The sequence below is a fragment of the Drosophila biarmipes genome, chromosome 3L (genome assembly GCF_025231255.1).
Source record: "Drosophila biarmipes strain raj3 chromosome 3L, RU_DBia_V1.1, whole genome shotgun sequence".
Lineage (NCBI taxonomy): Eukaryota > Metazoa > Arthropoda > Insecta > Diptera > Drosophilidae > Drosophila > Drosophila biarmipes.
In genome coordinates this window covers 1,718,651-1,741,733 of record NC_066613.1, presented here as the reverse complement: position 1 = coordinate 1,741,733, position 23,083 = coordinate 1,718,651, and the positions used below count along the sequence as shown (strand labels likewise).

General features: G+C 39.8%; 1 protein-coding gene across 27 annotated transcripts in view; it reads right to left on the bottom strand.

The window, feature by feature from the left end:
- The window catches only part of LOC108028850 (calcium/calmodulin-dependent protein kinase kinase 2), a 243,822-nt gene that overhangs the window by 137,906 nt on the left and 82,833 nt on the right, over positions 1–23,083 (bottom strand). For 25 of the 27 annotated variants that reach the window (XR_007763691.1, XR_007763694.1, XR_007763695.1 and 22 more), the window contains one exon: positions 3,636–3,990. Coding sequence is in view for 17 of the 27 variants with exons in the window: in XM_050886206.1 (XP_050742163.1) it covers positions 3,636–3,990 (355 nt within the window). In the remaining 10 variants the exon portion in view is untranslated. Of the gene's footprint in view, positions 1–3,635; positions 3,991–18,414; positions 18,545–22,272; positions 22,392–23,083 lie in introns of those variants that run through there. The other 2 variants (XM_050886216.1, XM_050886215.1) reach the window with 2 other exon arrangements.

Below are 23,083 nucleotides of genomic sequence, written 5' to 3'. Positions count from 1 at the left end.
AGGGTGAGGCTAGGGTGGAACGTTCGTTTACGCAAGGCGGAGAAGCAAAGTGAAGTCTGGGAAGGATGACGCTTCCCAGAACCCGCACGGCTGACCCCATAGAGAGTCAGAATCGTGGCCGGGCAGTCACCGAGCCAACGCGTCAGGAACAAGCAGCGGACAAGAATCTTCAGAGAGCTACAAAACTGGAACACCGTGTCAACGAGGCGAATATCAAGACAACCCGAACCGTCGGAGACAGCGAGAATAGCAATTTATAAAGCCGACTGCAGTTATACCCGCAATAAACCCACTACGCACCCGTGAATTCGGGCGGTCACGTTTATACAAATTTGGTGGGACGAACACACACAATCTACTAAGCCAGCCGCACGAATCTTGTAGCGAGCAGAAAGCAAACAAATCAGTTCGTTACAATGCACTAACATGTCTATCCTTTGTGCCGGATTGTATTCGTGAAAAATTCTCGTCCGTAAACTTAACACCTTAGTGTCTTTTTCTCATACATACATGTCGCTGGAAACAATAAATCAGCACCTTATGTTCTGCAATGGTGCAAATCACATAAGCACAAGGTCATGCCTCAACATTTTTGTAAACAGTAACAGCGTTCGTCACTTTAGAACACCATCTTCACCGTTTCATGGAAACGAATCCAAGTACTACGCGAGATCCACAGATCTTTGTACACATGCGAGGTTTTCAGTAATTGATCTATTTTTTCATGCCGTCGGTACAACTCTAAGGTGTGCCAAAATTCAACTGCAAACGAGTTTCGAAAAACGGCTATGAAATAAAGGTTCTGATGAGTTCATGTTTTTATACCATTGGAGAGGTTACACAAACAAACTTTTGGAGATCTATAAGGATTGAGTAAAGCCGATCCCCCAATAGCCAAACCTTTAATGTAATTAATAAATCGAAATAGTTATAGTTTCTTTACGGGCGAACGAAAAAAGGTTAGTAAACGTAATGCCTTTGCTTTTAACACGTTCTTTGGTTGTGTAATTTAGCACATTCTTCAAGCAGCTGGGAAACCAAAACAAGCGCATCATTCATAGGTTGATTTGGACAAGGCGATAAGGCATTAATGGAAATGGATACCATTCAGTCAAGTCAGGTACGATCGTAACGATCGCAGCTCATCGGTAGCTTCGATCCCGATTCTGATCATGTTTTTACATTTCCAAGATTTATCAAATGCCCACCAAGCGGGCCATACTCTCAGAACTCTCAAACATTTATGTTCCCTTGCGTATATAATCGCCATCTACCGTTCTGATTAAAATTCTATTCTAAGAATATAAGTTATGATCCCTACGCTGGAATAAACTCTTGAAAAAAAGCAAAGCCAGGCGGTGTAGTGCCTTAGCAAACGAGTTTTTACTCCATTTCGCAATGCCGAAATCTCTCGATTTTTTGACAGACTTATTGACGGAAACAATTGTCACCTTAATCCCAGCCAAAACTCGGGTAACTTCCATTCGGAAGTTTCTCAACATTGCTGTATACTCTATGGCAGAGACACTGTACTGAATCCGGATTGTTACGCATCGGTGGACGTACAGATAATCGTTTGAAAAGTATCTCCTCTGGCTAGGTGTTTTTATACCATTTATGTTATACCGTTTATGTTATCAAAGCTATCCCTACCACTAACCCACCTTAGTAACCACACCATCAATCCACTAACGCCCACTCACTTATTGGTTAAGCAGCCGTACACAGCGGTGCCTGAGCCTTTGTTCCTGGACCTGCACATCAATCTACTAGAGCGGTGGAATTTCGGAAAGAAGGACACAACGAACACGCGACTTTCTTACAGTCACGCGATAAGTGGCATAAGGGGACCATCAATCTGAAAGTTGGCACTTTTGCTATGCTTAAGGAGCCCAGCTTGTCTCCTTCAAAATAAATCCTTGGTCATACCCAAGAAGGTCACCCGAGTCAGAACACACAGGTCCGAGTGGTCACCGAACTGCTATTCTCGGAATCATTTGATGAGCATAATTTTATTAAATGTAAATAATTATTTATTATTTTACTTTCACTTTTCAATACTAAACTTATAAACCCACTTGAAAACTTAAAATTGCCGACAACTTTTTAAAACATTGTTATTTTTTTCCCGTCAACATATTCCGTTTGCACATTTTTTGTTTTATTTTGCTATTTTATGTCGTATAAGCAAAAAGAGAGAGTAACGGAAATAATAGAGTTCCGACTCTGCGAGCGCAGATAAGAGAAAAAGAAAACATTTAAAGTGAAAGAAAAAAAGGCAAACTAGGAATATCGGCTTCTTTTTCTTTTCCAACAATTTTCGTCAGTAGTCTTCGACGCAACGCAGACTTCTCTGCTGAACGGCAAATGGAATGATCCTGCGTTAAGCTGCAATCTAAGGAGTCTTTTACGACTACAATAAACATAGATATTTTAGGTGGTATAAAATAATCGAATAAACACGTAAATAAAACAATTAAATTGCATTTTGAGTAAATTACTTTTAAACCTTTGAAATCTTGAGGAATCTCGAGAGCTATGTAATTTGAAGATTAAATATAAATTGTTAGAGCTGGTGGGTAACAAAAAATGTAAACAGCGGTTCAAAGAAGCCATATATAATTATACCAAGCGCTTTCCACTGGATTAATCGATAACAAAGATTCAATTCATCAACAGCAGATATCAAGAAAGCAGATAACTTGTACCAAGTAGACAACAAGTTAAATATTTTGTGTCGGTTATATACTTCTTAGAACACAGAAGTTAACTGACATGAGTTACATTCTAGAGTAGGTCAGAGGTTTTCGTTGACCGCTTTAACGGGCCGGTTAGGGAGATGTTAAGTCATCCATTGACATTAAGTATTATATGCTGAACAGAAATTCTCGTAACCAGTGGGTGACGCAGAGCGCCTGATATTGATTTGTTGTGTGCTATTAATGTTGAGCAACCCTTGGGTGCGAACATTAACAATAGCAAGCCTTCGTATGAAGCGCCGTAGAGAGCTTAGAAGGATCGGGATTGGGACATTAAGAATCTCGGAACTGAGACATAGGTAGCTGACACACGGCTATGTTTGTTTCGATTTGTTTCTACTCCTGTCACGACGAGAATCTGGTATGTAACCTGACAGGTCCGTCATAGACAAACATGAAGTCCAGCAACGAAGAGCCGAGACTCTCTGAGTGCCTCGCCTGTACCCTACCCTTGCGTGTCACGGCGGGCGCCCGGCCCGTCGACTGGTAGTTGAGCAACTACTGTCGGGACAGAACGGCAACTGACCCAAATCCCGAGTGCCAAGGAAGCAGCCTGGGATGGCGAGCAATCGATTGGTATTAACAAAATAAATGGCCATTGATGGGCCTATGCTCCCCCACCGGCCCCAACAATTTACTTTTTCACTTCTGTTCTTTCACAGTTATCTCCCAAGCCAATTGACTTTTTTAAAGTATTGGTATACAACCCTTCAGTTCTTCCTTTTGATTAGTGTACCACCCCGAAGGATCGGACCTTCTTAGCAAATTTGTAATTCCGCAGCCGTAATACAGTTGTTGTTGTTAGCTTTTTTAAGCATTATTGAATTTACAGGCATTTGTTATAAGCTTCTAACTAAAACTAAGCGATTTACTTACAATATTCTAATCCAAGTAAAGCCTCCCGAAAAATACTCCAGGCTTTTTCCTCAGACAATGGCTTATCTGTTGGAATTCTTAGAACTTCGCCTTGCTGTACCAACTCAAAAACCATATATAATGAATCTTCCTGTGGGTCATCTAAGACTTCTACCAACTTTACTACATTAGGATGATCAAGTTTTTTTAAAACTGCTATTTCTCTGTAAACTCGATCAAGTGGTGATGTGGTTTTTCTAGGTCCCCGGCGCATAAGTCCAGCTTGTCTTACAAGACGCTTCTTGGACAGAATTTTCATAGCATAATGTGTTGAGTCTTCTTCGGAGTATGCCAATTTGACGAGTCCGTAGGAGCCCTATAAGTAAGAAATTTAATAAATATTTTAAAGCTTACTTCAATTTTACTAGAGTTTTAGGGACAACGAGATATAAAGCCGCTTATAACTTATCTTATACGTTTTGTAGGCAAAATATTTTTTGTACGATTTCAGTCGGAAGTTTGCAAGGCAGTGAAGGAGACGTTTCCGAACCAATAAAGTATTTACATTCTTGATCAGCATCACTAGACGAGTCGATCTAGCCGTCCGTTTCTAAGAAAATTAGTCTCCCAGTTGTAAAGGTATTTGTCTGAAACTTTCCCAAAAGACTTCTTTCTTTTTTAGGTAGTATATAAGTAGGAACCAGCTAGATTGGACATCTATATCTTACAACTCCTATAAAAATGATCAGAATGCTTTTTAACATATATTATCCTACGCTTGGAAGTAACATTTTTTAATGGGTTTTGAATTTCATCTTAAATTTAATAAAAATTGGACCCCTATATTTTATAGCTGTCAAATAAAACGTTTAAGATAATAGTGATATTATTGAAGTTAGCAACAATCCTTAAAAAATTTAACATGGTGTTACTAACGTTGGTTATTTCATATAACTGCGAGTGTATACAAACTTCTGATTGCCAAAACTAACTTTCTTTCTTATTTATCTTTACTCTGACACAAGGAAAACAAAACTTAAGCTAAAAAGTTTTTAAATTCATAAAAATTTGCCTGATTTGCTGAGAAAATACGAATATTATATACTGAGCTCTAAGGAATTTCTAAGCTGTTTACATTTGAACTAGAATTGTTATAATCGTAATAATGATATTTGGCTTTCTGAAAATAATAATTCTGATGTGGAAATATCCCTTATTGCATTATATAACCTATCGGAAATTTTTCCAATACAATTTTTGCAGATCTTCTCTTCAATACTTATACAAGCTTTATGATACTGCCAGATCCAGTTCATCGCCTTTTCCTCTAAAATGAGACGATGGCCGTCCAAATGGCTCAATTAAGTGTGTCTGTCATGTGTAGGGTATAAGTGTACGAGATATTCGACTCAAGTCATAAAAAAAGAAACTGCCATAGTTTCTTTATCTGACCAATTAATTTATTTGTATGGATTTCAGATAGTTGGAGTGGGTTTTGCCATTTTGTTATTTTCTTTTTCAATAAGTTTATCGGTTTATCAACCAAATTGTATTTTTTTTTTTAGTTTGTGATGTAAAATAATTATGAACGATTCAGTTATTATTAACCCATATGAGCAGTTCCAAACCGATTTAAGAAAATACTTCGGAATACTACTGGCTTGGCCAATTACAATATTGCACTATAAGTTTAACATAAAAAGATCATTGTTTAATTTTATTCATAAACCCATACAAGTCTTAAACTGATATACCTCTCTAAGTAGTACACCATTTACGATGAAACCTCGGGAACGCACCGATAGTCAGAACAGCGGCTTGATCTAGTTGTGTAGTAGTTTTTAGTTTCATGGTAATTATACCTGTTGCTTGTAGAGGAAAGGATATACTAGATTCGACGGAAAGTGTGTAAAGGGCAGGGTTTCCGACCCCATAAAATATATATATTTTTGATCAGGATCACTAACCAAGTCGATCTTGCCATAAGATGCTGAAAACTATAGTCGCTAGAAGATTCTGCCTTGACTTGCACATTCCTAAGCTTCCTGCGCAGCGCAGGTTTGTTTCAGATTCTACAGTTTTTATGATAGAAAAAACATTTTACCTGGAATGTGTTTGTCTCATCAAAGCCTATCGACTGATATAAAAAAATGGCCCACGCCCACTCTAATGTCCACAAACGGTTTAAAGCGCTTAGCCGGTAGGTGGCCCCCTAAAATATAGGTTTTCTGCTTATACATCTCAAATTCACTTTGGCTCTCTTGAGCTAAGTAACAGGTATAGCGTTCTTCCTTGTTCTTAGTATAAAACGGTTTTTTTTTTAACAAGGAAGAGAGCTATATTCGAGACTATAGCGTTCTTCCTTGTTATACCCGTTACTTGTAGAAAAAAAGGGTATACTAGATTCGTCAGAAAGTATTTAACAGGTAAAAGGAAGCTTTTCCGACCCCATAAAGTATTATATAAGTATATTACATAAATATATTCTTGATCAGGATCACTAGCCGAGTCGTCAGTCTGTCCGTCCGACCGTCCGACCGTCCGTATGAACGCCGAGATCTCGGAATCTATAAGAGCTCGAATATTCATACTTGGCAGATGTCTTTTTTATTATTACAAGGAAAAGCGCTATATTCGAGTGCCTCGACTATCAGATAAAAAGGAAGATGAGATTGTAAAGCTCCGCATTCCCGAAATTTTAGTACTTGTTAGCGACTCAAAAGAAGAGATGACTAATCAATGTGTGAAGGGCCATACACTAAAGAGGAGGCTTTGAGAAGAGAGGCCGGATTTCGAATTTGCCAGCGGAAACCCTATACCTATTAAAAAACCAACCTGCCGGTATGTAGTGGGATTCCGGAACCGACGAATTTACCTTCGTTAAGATGTCTGATATTCAATTACATTAACAGACTCCACCATAACTGCGTTTGCTGCCGTACTTTACTTAAGCCTTGTAAGCTCCTGCTCAGGCGCAGATTGTATATCCTCTCCAACAACACAACCTAAACACGCCATAATTCCAGGCTAATGTGGCCAAAAAAGCCACAGGGGAGACATTTCCACTCTTTTAAATAGACTCACGCGCTTTGGCTGGGACTCAGCAAAAACGACTACTGCCGCAGCTGTAAGCAGATTGAGGAGCATTGAACACACCCTCTGCTTCTGCATATTCAAACCTTGGGGAGATACTACACACACTTTCAAACCTTGCGTCCATCAGGGCGTAAGCAATCCCAAACTCATGTTTTCTTAATAGAGAAACTGGATCGGGAAATCCATTAGCTATAGAAAAGGATCCGAACAGAAATTACATGGCCTATGTGGCCTATGTAGGGGGATTAGCAGTCTAATCTGCAACCATACCTACCTAACTCTGTTGTCGTGTATACAACATTAAGTTCAAATACACAAGTTACAAGCCTCTCTGTTTAAAGGGCATTTCAAAAACGGCATTCCTTTGCTTAGTCTTACACTTTTTAACCATTTTAACTTGGTGGTTTACTAGAGCTGCCACCTCGTTGAAATAAAAACAGAATTTAACAGCTGATAACTTAACAGTGAAGCAATCTATTTATCTTTTCTGTTAGTAACATTGGAGATTGATGTTATCTTAATCTATTCTGATAGTCAAAATCGATTTCAAACCACTTTTAAAAAATGGGTTGTGGCCAAAAAAAGTGGTAAAATTTCCCATAGTGCAGTGTACTTAAACAAATAACAAAGTACCGGCCGTTAAACCCGTGTGGCCAACACAGTGCCCAACTTATGGGAAGTGCTAGTGTCAGCATATTCCCATAGCATCATTGCAAATACATACAATGCATGCAAGTTATATAACACATTACTTAGGGGCCCTTTCCCAATTTATAAACAACTTTGAGCAAAGAGCTTTTTTCCATTCTTTAAACAAAGCCTCCAATCGATTCCCACCCAGATCATCCAAGCCGATATTGTAAACACCAGAGCCCCAAAAAGGGAGCCCCATGACCGCTAACGTAAACATCGATTTCCGGCAGAATGTCAATTCTGCAAAATTTCAATTTCAAGTATAATTGACAAATTTCATCATCCTACTTTTCGACTCTCTTGGGTGATTCTCATAATCAGATTTTTGAGATAAATCTCTTAAGCCGAGGTTTAATTATGGATTATTGAACCAAAGTCAGGCAGTCCGTTTTTGAATCCGTATTGATCGGTCGACAATTTGAATATCGCGAGCAGTGAAAATTAAGTTCGGTACTAATAAAAATTGTGTAATTTAGTAAATAAGAATTAACAATAAAAAAGTATATTTTTTTTAAAAAATTCACTAGGCAATAATTTAATTGGCGCCCAACGTGGAGCGGTGCTATTCTAAAAATTCCTGAAAAAAATTTTAAAACAAAACAGTTCTCGAAAACAAAAAGAGAATTCGCGCTGCTCAAAAACCTAACCTATGGCATATTAAAAAGTGTTTACATCGTAAAAATAGCTAAAGAAGGAAAACAATAAATGCAATAAACCGCCTTTGTTTACAACAATCTTTTAATTAGTGACCGTGACAAAAAACACACTGCTCAAAAAAACTATTAATCTCAAAAACAAATATTAAACAAAAATAAAGAAAAAAACAGATATTTAAAAATCAAACGGATAAATAAAAAAATTAACTAAAAATCAACTACAAATTTAACAAAACAAGGAAGAGTCGAGAAATAAATTGAAGGAAGAGCTAAGGGCCATCCCTCGCTACACGGTAATAAATTGAAGGAAGAGCTGAGGGCCATCCCTCGCTATAAGAAGACCCCAAACAGGATCATCAGGCAAAAAGAAGACATCCCATATCCAAGGAAACTAAGGAGAAGAATTAGTGAGCTGTTTAATTAAAGTTTTATATATATAAGAATTTAGTTCAAAAAAAATTGTAAATAAAAACAAACAAGGTGAAAGAGTTAATCACCATGACTCCACCCTTACCTGCAGTGGCTTCTAGCAGCAGATGGTTAATGTAAGCGATTTAATAACACAAATAGTTAATAATAAATTGAGTCATTTGAGGAATGGAATCGCGAGTTTAAAGACACAATTAAATCACAATATAAAGAAGGTTGAGGAATTCAAGGTGGAAGCTGTTGATCCAAACGTAAGGTGCGATACTTCTCATGAAATCATTAAGTCGATTCGATAAAGGCGAAGAAGATAGGTTTGTTAGCTGGAGAAAATCGGCGGAAATAGCAATGGGACAATATAAAAGTGGAAGTGAAAAATACCTTTCGGAAATAAAATTACAGGCATTGCCAATTATGCTTTAGCTCATAATGAAACCGTATTGAATTTTGACGCCATAATGTCAAGACTAGATTTTGTTTTTAGTGACAAGCGACCTATACATATTTTAGAACAGGACTTAAGTAAGTGTTAAGGGGAAATTCTCGAATATGGAATTTTATAATTTGGTAAATAAAAAATTAATTCTCTTGATTAACAAAACCAATATGACACATCGGAGGAATAAGCCTATTACATCTGAACTTAATGAAAAACATAAAAAGACATCATAACTGGCCTTAACGGCCATATCTCAGATGAAGTATTTTCAATGAATCCACCCGATTTACCGAACGCAATGGTAATAGTACAAGAACTTGATAGCAACAATTAGAGGGCCCAATTCGCGAACAATTTTATATCATCACAACGCAAGACTAATGAGTCAAACTTATATGGGCAACAAAACTCAAATAACAAACCAAAACAATAATAATAATAATCAAAGATATACTAATAACTTAAGGTTTAATCAAGCAAATAATAAAAACAGAATTAATTATAACAATTTTAATCAAAATAGAAACAATACCTGGAATCAGGGAAGATTTAATAATGACCAACAAAACACCAAAATCTCATGAATGAAAACGACACTCAAAAAACCTCATTCTCAATAAATAATGGAAAAAACGAATTCCTGCGATGCCATTTGGGTTAACAAACGCCCCTAGAATATTGCAAAGAGCGATGGATGATATTTTGAGAGAACAAGTTGGAAAAACGTGTCATGTCTATATGGATGACTTTATTATTTTCTCAAAAACAATTGATTAGCATTATAAAGATTTAATTGTAATAATTAAAATTTTGCTGAACGCAAATATGAAAATTTCGGTTGAAAAATCAAAGTTCTTCAAATTGAAAACAAACTTTCTCGGTTACGTTGTTTCTCACAATGTGATCAAAACCGATCCCGAAAAAAATTCCACAACCTTAAAATATCCAATCCCTAAAAATATTCGAGAGCCTAGAAGCTTCCTAGGCCTTAAAGGATACTACAGAAAATTTGTTCAAAATTACGCCAAAATTGATAAACCGTTAACGAAATATTTAGAAGGCCAACATGGCAAAGTATCAAAAATGGCATCCCGTAAAACTTCTATACAGTTGGATGAGCCAGCTATAAGAGCTTTCAATGAGCTCGAAAATAATTTAATCGCACAAGTAGAGTTAGTTCAACCAGATTATAATAAAAATTTACTTTAACCACCGATGCGTCAGATTTGGCTAATGGTGCGGTTCTTTCTCAAGAAGGAAAACCAATTACTTTTATATCAAAAACTCTCACAAAAACTGAACAATTATATGCTACTAATAAGAAGGAACTTTTAGCTATAACCTGGCCTTTTAAAAATTTACGAAATTATTTATATGGGATTAACAACATTGAAATCTACACAGATCATCAACTCCTTTCATTCAGTTCTCAAAAGAACCCTAATATTGAAATGAAAAGATGGTATTCTTTCATTGAAAGTTATTATACAAAAATTATTTATAAGCCAGGAGCAACAAATGTTGTTGCAGATGCATTATCTAGGATACAAATAATAATAGTAATGACTTAACAGAAAGTATCGAATCGGTCTCAGATCAAAACACTCAGACCTCTGCTGAATGTTATGAAGTTTTGAGAATGTTATACAAGAAACCCGAAAACCCTTAAACCAGTTTAAGCAACAATTGGTAATAGCAACGGGGAGGTATACAATACATGAGTCGATGTTCGGAAATACTGGACATATAATAGAGTTTGACACTCCGGAAATTTTAATAACTCTCCTAAAGGAGTACATTCCACTTAATATAACAACCGGAATTCATTGTAGCTTGGAAGACCTTTATATAAATAAAAAACCACTAAAAGATAATTTTATAAATAAATGTTTATTTACCAGAATATTTGACCAAGACGTAGAAAACGCTGAAGACAGATCTTTTATAATAACATAAACGCATTGTCGAGCATACAGGGGGCTTGATGAAAATTAGTCAGGCACCTATTCCGGATAGAGAATGTGAAAGTTCGCATATTGACATTTATTACGCCCAAAATCTTATATTCATCACTTGTATAGATTCATATTCAACATTTTTAGTCGTAAAAGAAATCGAAAAGAAATCAAATAGTGATATAGCGTCGGGATTTAACTTACAGTCGGATATTGATTGTTTTCATGGATGGTGTGAGTACAGCCTTTTAAATTTGAACGGCCTTAAATGCAACGTTATGACATTTTATAGGGGTACTCCTATGTTTATCAGTTACTTTCTTAAAAGTACGCCACGGTTTTGAGTCCACAATATCGAGTGCACATCGACCGTATTGAGTCGGTACAAAAAAAATTTCTCTTATTTGCCTTGCGTAGTTTGAACTGGGATCAAAACGTAAGGCTTCCTTCCTACGAGAGTAGATTACAATTGCTTAATTTACCTACACTTGTAAATCGTAGAACAATGCTTGGTACTATTTTTATACAAAATCTTATAAGAGGTGACATTGACTCTGCAGATCTTTTAAATCGCCTAAGATTCAAAGTTCCTGTTAGACTAACACAAATTTATTATCTTTCGCGTTCTATATAATATCTATAATAAATAAATAAAATAAATAATATTATTAAAAACTAATATTATTAAAAACTGTAACGAACTGATTTCTTTGGTTTTTGCTCGCTACGGTATTTGTGCGGCTAGCTCAGTAGATTGTGTGTGTTCGTCCCACCAAATTTATATAAACGTTACCGCCCAGTAGTTCAGTGAAAAAAGCACAGAATTCTCGGGTTCGGAGAGGGTTTATTGCGGGTATAACTACAGACGTCTTTATAACTTTCTTGTCTCGCTGTCTCCGACGGTGTGGGTTGTCATGTCGCTCCTCGAAGATCCTTGACCGCTGATTGCTCCTTACGTGGCTGGCTCGGTGACTGCTCGGCCACGATTCAGACTCGCTATGGGGTCAGCCGTGTGGGCTTAGGGAAGCGTCACCGTTCTCAGACTAGGGTGAATAGACTGACGAGCTCTCCAGGATCACTACTCTCGATACCCGACCTCCTGTCCCTTGCTCTGTCCCGGATGGTCCCACGGGCTTCCGCTCAGATCGTGCGGACAGTCAAGGCAGAACGCCAGGAAGCTGCCTCGCTTTTCACTTCGCTTCTGTGCCTCGTGTAAACGAACGTTCCACCCTAGCCTCACCCTTCCGCGTACTGTCCGTGCCGTTCCTGCGGCCTCGATCCTCCTTGCGTGGCCGTTGCGGTGTGGTGTCCTGCTTGCTGGTGGCGATATCCTGCGAACTGGTCCTGACAGGTGGCTGTAGGTCTTGACTTCTGTGCTGGGTTCGAGGGCATACGCCGATCCGGGACTTCTCTCCCTTCTGGCTCGCTAGTCTAGGGGTTCTGTTGCGCCGTTCCGGGACTTCAGTCCCTTCTGGCTCGCTACTCTAGGGGTTCCGTTGCGCCGCTCCGGGACTTCTCTCCCTTCTGGCTCGCTACTCTAGGGGTTCTGTCACGCCGCTCCGGGACTTCTCTTCCTTCTGGCTTGCTACTCTCGATTTCAAATCTAAGTCTAGTAGACCCTCCAGGCGTAACGCCAGGTTTTCGTCGGCAGGACAGAACAGAACTTAGCCGTGTGGTGCCTCCTTAGACCTCAGCCACCTGTGTCTCAGTTCGGAGATTCCTAGTAATCCCAATCCCGAACGTCTCGACGTGACGATCTTGATTGATCCCGCTGCCAGCGCACTGCGGTTTTATATAGGGCCTCTGGGAACCGTTATTTCCCTTTTGCACACGGCCCGCCAAAACTCTCCACATCGGGTCCAAAGTCCATGGTTCCTGTTTGACCCTCTTGTCCCTGACGCACTGCTTCCCGCCGCCGTTCAGCCTGATGCTGCCGTCCCGCTGATCCCGGAGACGCATGCGACATGTTTGTGTGCCGCACCGCTACTGAGATGTGGCACCTTCTTTCCAAAGTCCAAAGTCCGGCGGCGTCCCGCTACTCCTTTTTGCACACGGCACTCTCGCTCCGCCCGCCAAGTCTCCGCTCTCTCCTTCTTCATTGTTGGTCTCCAAACTCTCTTGGTCTCCGAACCCTCTTGCTCTCCAAACTCTCTCGCTCTCCAAACTCTTGTCTCCAAACTCTCTTCCTCTCCAAACTCTCACGTTCTCCGTCCTCGATCACCAAACTCTCTCGTTCTCCGTCCTCGATCTACCGCGCCGCCACTACGCGAATTCGCCGCGTACCTGATGAGCGGCCGGCCATCTGCAGCTGGGATTTGTGGGGAGTTATTCAACTCCTAACAAAACTAATATTTTAACTCATTTGCTTAATTCTTAGTTGTGCCTTTTATTTTTATTTGTGTCCCGTTTCTATTTGTTTTATGTATGTATCTTCCTCGCGATCTCGCATTTTTTGCCCAAATTTATAAAAGGGCCCCGCGCGTAACAAGCACGTGCTTGGTGTCGTTGGGCCACTTGTTTGTAATGTTCGAAGTGCATCAACGTCTATATATATACAAAATTCACTAAGCCTGTGCCCACAGGCCAAGAACAGCTGCAGCAGAAATAAAACGGCGGGAGACATGGCAAATCCCCTACACCTACGAGAAAAACCTAATGAGACCTCAAGACGACTGCTAGAGATACACCGAGCCTACAAGAGGCTCTATAGGTGTATCCTAACGGTGGACCAAACCCCCTCACAACAGCTGAGTACAGGACAACAAAACAAAACCAATTCCAAATAATAAATTGCCATATATACTTGGCATAAAATAAAAAATCTTGTAAAATATTCACAATATGAGGCTTCTAAACACAAAAGTTTAACAGAAAAACAAGAAAGGAAGTTAGCTTCGGCAAGCCGAAGTTTATGTACCCTTGCAATTATAAGAAATAATCAACGTTAGTAACATTATATGAAATTTTTAAGGATTGTTGCTGGCTTCATTATTTCTTTAACCGTTTCTTTGGCAAAAAACACCGAAGCTATAATTTTAATTATAATATTTTCCCACCCATTTTCGGATATTTCCTATGACAGCTAGGTGAAATAGTCGTCCGATTTTGATAAAATTAAATTCGAAATTTAGAACAAATTAAAAAATGTTATTTCCTAGCTTAGGAGGTTGTATGTTAAAAAACACCAAAGATATCATTTTTCATATTGTTTTCCCACCAATTTTGCGATCGTTCGAAATTCAGAACTTATTAACAAATGTTATTTCGAAGGGAATAGAAAGAAGACTTTTCGGAAAAATTCAGCCCGATAGCTTTAAAACTGAGAGATTAGTTTGAAACGGACGGACAGACTAATCACGAATATATATAGTTTATGGCGTCGGAAACGTCTCCTTCACTGCGTTGCAAACTTCTGACTGAAATCGTTATACCCTCTGCAGGGGTATAATAACTTTGTTAATAACCCAATACTTTTAACAGCCAGATCTCAGAGTTTGAAAAATCAATTACGTTGCCACTCTCCTACTTCAGAACAGAATACATTTGTCCGATTACTCAAAATAACCAGTACCAATTTATTAATTAGTATACAAACTTTATAATGTGAACCAATTTTTAATTAATATGTAATTAAAAACAATTGATTTAATGTCAGGTTTCCTTCAAATTAAACTAAAAAATTTAAACAGAACGGTTTAAAAATAACACCAAATTCATTTCTGAGACTGATGAATATTAAAGTTTCTGGACTTGAAGTTTCTTAAGCATTCTTTTATATGGATGACTTAAGAGCCATTGTTTGTTCCGGTTCTTATCCCTAGAAATTAAGAAATATTTTTGAAATATGCAAGAAACACAATTTTAAACTACATCTACAAAAATGTTAATTTTGTGACTTTTCTTGCTCATAAATGCACAGACAAAGGAGTCTTTTCGGATAACAAGAATTAATTAAGACGTAGAAAACGCTGAAAACAGATCTCTTATAATAACATAAACGCATTGTCGAGCATACAGGGGGCTTGATGAAAATTATTCAGGCACCTATTCCGGATAGAGAAAGTGAAAGTTCGCATATTGACATTTATTACGCCCAAAATCTTATATTCATCACTTGTATAGATTCATATTCAACATTGTTAGTCGTAAAAGAAATCGAAAAGAAATCAAATAAATTAAATATAGAAAACAAAGTTTCAGATATTCTGCAACAATTCCCATTAGCCAAAACCTTGATGATAGATAAAGAACCAAGTTTTTCTTCATCCCAATTTAAATCTTTTGCACAAAGAAATGGGATATCTTTATTAGGAGTTGCATTTGCATTTCAACATCTATTAAAAACTAATATTATTAAAAACTAATATTATTAAAAACTGTAACGAACTAATCTTTTGGTTTCTGCTCGCTACGGTATTTGTGCGGCTAGCTCAGTAGATTGTGTGTGTTCGTCCCACCAAAATTTATATAAACGTTACCGCCCAGTAGTTCAGTGAAAAAAGCACAGAATTCTCGGGTTCGGAGTGGGTTTATTGCGGGTATAACTACAGACGTCTTTATAACTTTCTTGTCTCGCTGTCTCTGACGGTGTGGGTTGTCTTGTCGCTCCTCAAAGATCCTTGACCGCTGATTGCTCCTGACGTGGCTGGCTCGGTGACTGCTCGGCCACGATTCAGACTCGCTATGGGGTCAGCCGTGCGGGCTTAGGGAAGCGTCACCGTTCTCAGACTAGGGTGAATAGACTGACGAGCTCTCCAGGATCACTACTCTCGATACCCGACCTCCTGTCCCTTGCTCTGTCCCGGATGGTCCCACGGGCTTCCGCTCAGATCGTGCGGACAGTCAAGGCAGAACGCCAGGAAGCTGCCTCGCTTTTCACTTCGCTTCTGTGCCTCGTGTAAACGAACGTTCCACCCTAGCCTCACCCTTCCGCGTACTGTCCGTGCCGTTCCTGCGGCCTCGATCCTCCTTGCGTGGCCGTTGCGGTGTGGTGTCCTGCTTGCTGGTGGCGATATCCTGCGAACTGCTCTTGACAGGTGGCTGTAGGTCTTGACTTCTGTGCTGGGTTCGAGGGCATACGCCGATCCGGGACTTCTCTCCCTTCTGGCTCGTGACTCTCAGGGTTCTGTTGCGCCGCTCCGGGACTTCTCTCCCTTCTAGCTCGCTACTCTAGGGGTTCCGTTGCGCCGCTCCGGGACTTCTCTCCCTTCTGGCTTGCTACTCTAGGGGTTCTGTCACGCCGCTCCGGGACTTCTCTTCCTTCTGGCTTGCTACTCTCGATTTCAAATCTAAGTCTAGTAGACCCTCCAGGCGTAACGCCCGGACTTCGTCGGCAGGACAGAACAGAACTTAGCCTCCTTCGACCTCAGCCACCTGTGTCTCAGTTCGGAGATTCCTAGTAATCCCAATCCCGAACGCCTCGACGTGACGATCTTGCTCCTCGTAGGCTCCCACGGCGCTTCTTCCGACGACTCGCCCTGGTGTGGCTCCCTCGTAGCTTGCTTGATTGGATTTCATTCGACTCCTTGCTCTCGACTGACTGCTCGCTCTTGACTGACTGATCTCGACTGAATGATTGATCCCGCTGCCAGCGCCCTGCGGTTTTATATGGGGCCTCTGGGAACCGTTATTTCCCTTTTGCACACGGCCCGCCAAAACTCTCCACATCGGGTCCAAAGTCCATGGTTCCTGTTTGACCCTCTTGTCCCTGACGCACTGCTTCCCGCCGCCGTTCAGCCTGATGCTGCCGTCCCGCTGATCCCGGAGACGCATGCGACATGTTTGTGTGCCGCACCGCTGCTGAGATGTGGCACCTTCTTTCCAAAGTCCAAAGTCCGGCGGCGTCCCGCTACTCCTTTTTGCACACGGCACTCTCGCTCCGCCCGCCAAGTCTCCGCTCTCTCCTTCTTCATTGTTGGTCTCCAAACTCTCTTGGTCTCCGAACCCTCTTGCTCTCCAAACTCTCTCGCTCTCCAAACTCTTGTCTCCAAACTCTCTTTCTCTCCAAACTCTCACGTTCTCCGTCCTCGATCACCAAACTCTCTCGTTCTCCGTCCTCGATCTACCGCGCCGCCACTACGCGAATTCGCCGCGTACCTGATGAGCGGCCGGCCATCTGCAGCTGGGATTTGTGGGGAGTTATTCAACTCCTCACAAAACTAATATTTTAACTCATTTGCTTAATTCTTAGTTGTACCTTTTATTTTTATTTGTGTCCCGTTTCTATTTGTTTTATGTATGTATCTTCCTCGCGATCTCGCATTTTTTGCCCAAATTTATAAAAGGGCCCCGCGCGTAACAAGCACGTGCTTGGTGTCGTTGGGCCACTTGTTTGTAATGTTCGAAGTGCATCAACGTCTATATATATACAAAATTCACTAAGCTTGTGCCCACCGGCCAAGAACAGCTGCAGCAGAAATAAAACGGCGGGAGACATGGCAAATCCCCTACACCTACGAGAAAAACCTAATGAGACCTAAAGACGACTGCTAGAGATACACCGAGCCTACAAGAGGCTTTATAGGTGTATCCAAACGGTGGACCAAACCCCCTCACAGGACAACAAAACAAAACTAATTCCAAATAATTAAAATAAATAAATCTTGTAAAATATTCACAATATGAGGCTTCTAAACACAAAAGTTTAACAGAAAAACAAGAATGGAAGTTAGCTTCAGCAAGCCGAAGTTTATGTACCCTTGCAATTATAAAAAATAGTCAACGTTAGTAACATTATGTGAAATTTTTAAGGATTGTTGCTGGCTTCATTATTTCTTTAACCGTTTCTTTGGCAAAAAACACCGAAGCTATAATTTTAATTATAATATTTTTCCACCCATTTTCGGATATTTCCTATGACAGCTAGGTGAAATAGTGGTCCGATTTTGATAAAATTAAATTCGAAATTTAAAACAAATTAAAAAATGTTATTTCCTAGCTTAGGAGGTTGTATGTTAAAAAACACCAAAGATATCATTTTTCATATTGTTTTCCCACCAATTTTGCGATCGTTCGAAATTCAGAACTTATTAACAAATGTTATTTCGAAGGGATCCGACTACTACCTGCAATAGAAAGAAGTCTTTTCGGAAAAATTCAGCCCAATAGCTTTAGAAGTGAAAGATTAGTTTGAAACGGACGGACAGACTAATCACGAATATATATAGTTTATGTGATCGGAAACGTCTTCTTCACTGCGTTGCAAACTTCTGACTGAAATCGTTATACCCTCTGCAGGGGTATAATAACTTTGTTAATAACCCAATACTTTTACCAGCCAGATCTCAGAGTTTGAAAAATCAATTACGTTGCCACTCTCCTACTTCAGAACAGAATACATTTGTCCGATTACTCAAAATAACCAGTACCAATTTATTAATTAGTATACAAACTTTATAATGTGAACCAATTTTTAATTAATATGTAATTAAAAACACTTGATTTAATGTCAGGTTTCCTTCAAATTAAACTAAAAAATTAACGAAATATATCGTCGGTTTTAACGAGCAATGGTTTATATCGTTTTACATGATTACCTTACGGTTTAAAAATAACACCAAATTCATTTCTGAGACTGATGAATATTAAAGTTTCTGGACTTGAAGCTTCTTAAGCATTCTTTTATATGGATGACTTAAGAGCCATTGTTTGTTCCGGTTGTTATCCCTAGAAATTAAGAAATATTTTTGAAATATGCAAGAAACACAATTTTAAACTACATCTACAAAAATGTTAATTTTGTGACTTTTCTTGCTCATAAATGCACAGACAAAGGAGTCTTTTCGGATAACAAGAATTAATTAAGACGTAGAAAACGCTGAAGACAGATCTCTTATAATAACATAAACGCATTGTCGAGCATACAGGGGGCTTGATGAAAATTAATCAGGCACCTATTCCGGATAGAGAAAGTGAAAGTTCGCATATTGACATTTATTACGCCCAAAATCTTATATTCATCACTTGTATAGATTCATATTCAACATTGTTAGTCGTAAAAGAAATCGAAAAGAAATCAAATAAATTAAATATAGAAAACAAAGTTTCAGATATTCTGCAACAATTCCCATTAGCCAAAACTTTGATGATAGATAAAGAACCAAGTTTTTCTTCATCCCAATTTAAATCTTTTGCACAAAGAAATGGGATATCTTTATTAGGAGTTGCATTTGCATTTCAACATCTATTAAAAACTAATATTATTAAAAACTAATATTATTAAAAACTGTAACGAACTAATCTTTTGGTTTCTGCTCGCTACGGTATTTGTGCGGCTAGCTCAGTAGATTGTGTGTGTTCGTCCCACCAAAATTTATATAAACGTTACCGCCCAGTAGTTCAGTGAAAAAAGCACAGAATTCTCGGGTTCGGAGTGGGTTTATTGCGGGTATAACTACAGACGTCTTTATAACTTTCTTGTCTCGCTGTCTCTGACGGTGTGGGTTGTCTTGTCGCTCCTCGAAGATCCTTGACCGCTGATTGCTCCTGACGTGGCTGGCTCGGTGACTGCTCGGCCACGATTCAGTTTCGCTATGGGGTCAGCCGTGCGGGCTTAGGGAAGCGTCACCGTTCTCAGACTAGGGTGAACAGACTGACGAGCTCTCCAGGATCACTCCTCTCGATACCCGACCTCCTGTCCCTTGCTCTGTCCCGGATGGTCCCACGGGCTTCCGCTCAGATCGTGCGGACAGTCAAGGCAGAACGCCAGGAAGCTGTCTCGCTTTTCACTTCGCTTCTGTGCCTCGTGTAAACAAACGTTCCACCCTAGCCTCACCCTTCCGCGTACTGTCCGTGCCGTTCCTGCGGCCTCGATCCTCCTTGCGTGGCCGTTGCGGTGTGGTGTCCTGCTTGCTGGTGGCGATATCCTGCGAACTGCTCTTGACAGGTGGCTGTAGGTCTTGACTTCTGTGCTGGGTTCGAGGGCATACGCCGATCCGGGACTTCTCTCCCTTCTGGCTCGTGACTCTCAGGGTTCTGTTGCGCCGCTCCGGGACTTCTCTCCCTTCTGGCTCGCTACTCTAGGGGTTCCGTTGCGCCGCTCCGGGACTTCTCTCCCTTCTGGCTTGCTACTCTAGGGGTTCTGTCACGACGCTCCGGGACTTCTATTCCTTCTAGCTTGCTACTCTCGATTTCAAATCTAAGTCTAGTAGACCCTCCAGGCGTAACGCCAGGTTTTCGTCGGCAGGACAGAACAGAACTTAGCCGTGTGGTGCCTCCTTAGACCTCAGCCACCTGTGTCTCAGTTCGGAGATTCCTAGTAATCCCAATCCCGAACGCCTCGACGTGACGATCTTGCTCCTCGTAGGCTCCCACGGCGCTGCTTCCGACGACTCGCCCTGGTGTGGCTCCCTCGTAGCTTGCTTGATTGGATTTCATTCGACTCCTTGCTCTCGACTGACTGCTCGCTCTTGACTGACTGATCTCGACTGAATGATTGATCCCGCTGCCAGCGCCCTGCGGTTTTATATAGGGCCTCTGGGAACCGTTATTTCCCTTTTGCACACGGCCCGCCAAAACTCTCCACATCGGGTCCAAAGTCCATGGTTCCTGTTTGACCCTCTTGTCCCTAACGCACTGCTTCCCGCCGCCGTTCAGCCTGATGCTGCCGTCCCGCTGATCCCGGAGACGCATGCGACATGTTTGTGTGCCGCACCGCTGCTGAGATGTGGCACCTTCTTTCCAAAGTCCAAAGTCCGGCGGCGTCCCGCTACTCCTTTTTGCACACGGCACTCTCGCTCCGCCCGCCAAGTCTCCGCTCTCTCCTTCTTCATTGTTGGTCTCCAAACTCTCTTGGTCTCCGAACCCTCTTGCTCTCCAAACTCTCTCGCTCTCCAAACTCTTGTCTCCAAACTCTCTTCCTCTCCAAACTGTCACGTTCTCCGTCCTCGATCACCAAACTCTCTCGTTCTCCGTCCTCGATCTACCGCGCCGCCACTACGCGAATTCGCCGCGTACCTGATGAGCGGCCGGCCATCTGCAGCTGGGATTTGTGGGGAGTTATTCAACTCCTCACAAAACTAATATTTTAACTCATTTGCTTAATTCTTAGTTGTGCCTTTTATTTTTATTTGTGTCCCGTTTCTATTTGTTTTATGTATGTATCTTCCTCGCGATCTCGCATTTTTTGCCCAAATTTATAAAAGGGCCCCGCGCGTAACAAGCACGTGCTTGGTGTCGTTGGGCCACTTGTTTGTAATGTTCGAAGTGCATCAACGTCTATATATATACAAAATTCACTAAGCCTGTGCCCACCGGCCAAGAACAGCTGCAGCAGAAATAAAACGGCGGGAGACATGGCAAATCCCCTACACCTACGAGAAAAACCTAATGAGACCTTAAGACGACTGCTAGAGATACACCGAGCCTACAAGAGGCTTTATAGGTGTATCCAAACGGTGGACCAAACCCCCTCACAGGACAACAAAACAAAACTAATTCCAAATAATTAAAATAAATAAATCTTGTAAAATATTCACAATATGAGGCTTCTAAACACAAAAGTTTAACAGAAAAACAAGAAAGGAAGTTAGCTTCGGCAAGCCGAAGTTTATGTACCCTTGCAATTATAAGAAATAATCAACGTTAGTAACATTATGTGAAATTTTTAAGGATTGTTGCTGGCTTCATTATTTCTTTAACCGTTTCTTTGGCAAAAAACACCGAAGCTATAATTTTAATTATAATATTTTTCCACCCATTTTCGGATATTTCCTATGACAGCTAGGTGAAATAGTGGTCCGATTTTGATAAAATTAAATTCGAAATTTAAAACAAATTAAAAAATGTTATTTCCTAGCTTAGGAGGTTGTATGTTAAAAAACACCAAAGATATCATTTTTCATATTGTTTTCCCACCAATTTTGCGATCGTTCGAAATTCAGAACTTATTAACAAATGTTATTTCGAAGGGATCCGACTACTACCTGCAATAGAAAGAAGTCTTTTCGGAAAAATTCAGCCCAATAGCTTTAGAAGTGAAAGATTAGTTTGAAACGGACGGACAGACTAATCACGAATATATATAGTTTATGTGATCGGAAACGTCTCCTTCACTGCGTTGCAAACTTCTGACTGAAATCGTTATACCCTCTGCAGGGGTATAATAACTTTGTTAATAACCCAATACTTTTACCAGCCAGATCTCAGAGTTTGAAAAATCAATTACGTTGCCACTCTCCTACTTCAGAACAGAATACATTTGTCCGATTACTCAAAATAACCAGTACCAATTTATTAATTAGTATACAAACTTTATAATGTGAACCAATTTTTAATTAATATGTAATTAAAAACACTTGATTTAATGTCAGGTTTCCTTCAAATTAAACTAAAAAATTAACGAAATATATCGTCGGTTTTAACGAGCAATGGTTTATATCGTTTTACATGATTACCTTACGGTTTAAAAATAACACCAAATTCATTTCTGAGACTGATGAATATTAAAGTTTCTGGACTTGAAGCTTCTTAAGCATTCTTTTATATGGATGACTTAAGAGCCATTGTTTGTTCCGGTTGTTAACCCTAGAAATTAAGAAATATTTTTGAAATATGCAAGAAACACAATTTTAAACTACATCTACAAAAATGTTAATTTTGTGACTTTTCTTGCTCATAAATGCACAGACAAAGGAGTCTTTTCGGATAACAAGAATTAATTAAGACGTAGAAAACGCTGAAGACAGATCTTTTATAATAACATAAACGCATTGTCGAGCATACAGGGGGCTTGATGAAAATTATTCAGGCACCTATTCCGGATAGAGAAAGTGAAAGTTCGCATATTGACATTTATTACGCCCAAAATCTTATATTCATCACTTGTATAGATTCATATTCAACATTGTTAGTCGTAAAAGAAATCGAAAAGAAATCAAATAAATTAAATATAGAAAACAAAGTTTCAGATATTCTGCAACAATTCCCATTAGCCAAAACCTTGATGATAGATAAAGAACCAAGTTTTTCTTCATCCAAATTTAAATCTTTTGCACAAAGAAATGGGATATCTTTATTTTATGCAGATCCTCGACATAGAACTTCCAACGAACAAATTGAAAAGATACACTCTACTTTAACAGAAATTGCACGTTGCATTAAAGATAAACTTAACTTAGTTGATTATTCCGAAATTGTAATTAGAGCAGCACATAAATATAACTTATCAATTCACTCTGTAACCAATCAACGACCGTATGCTATATT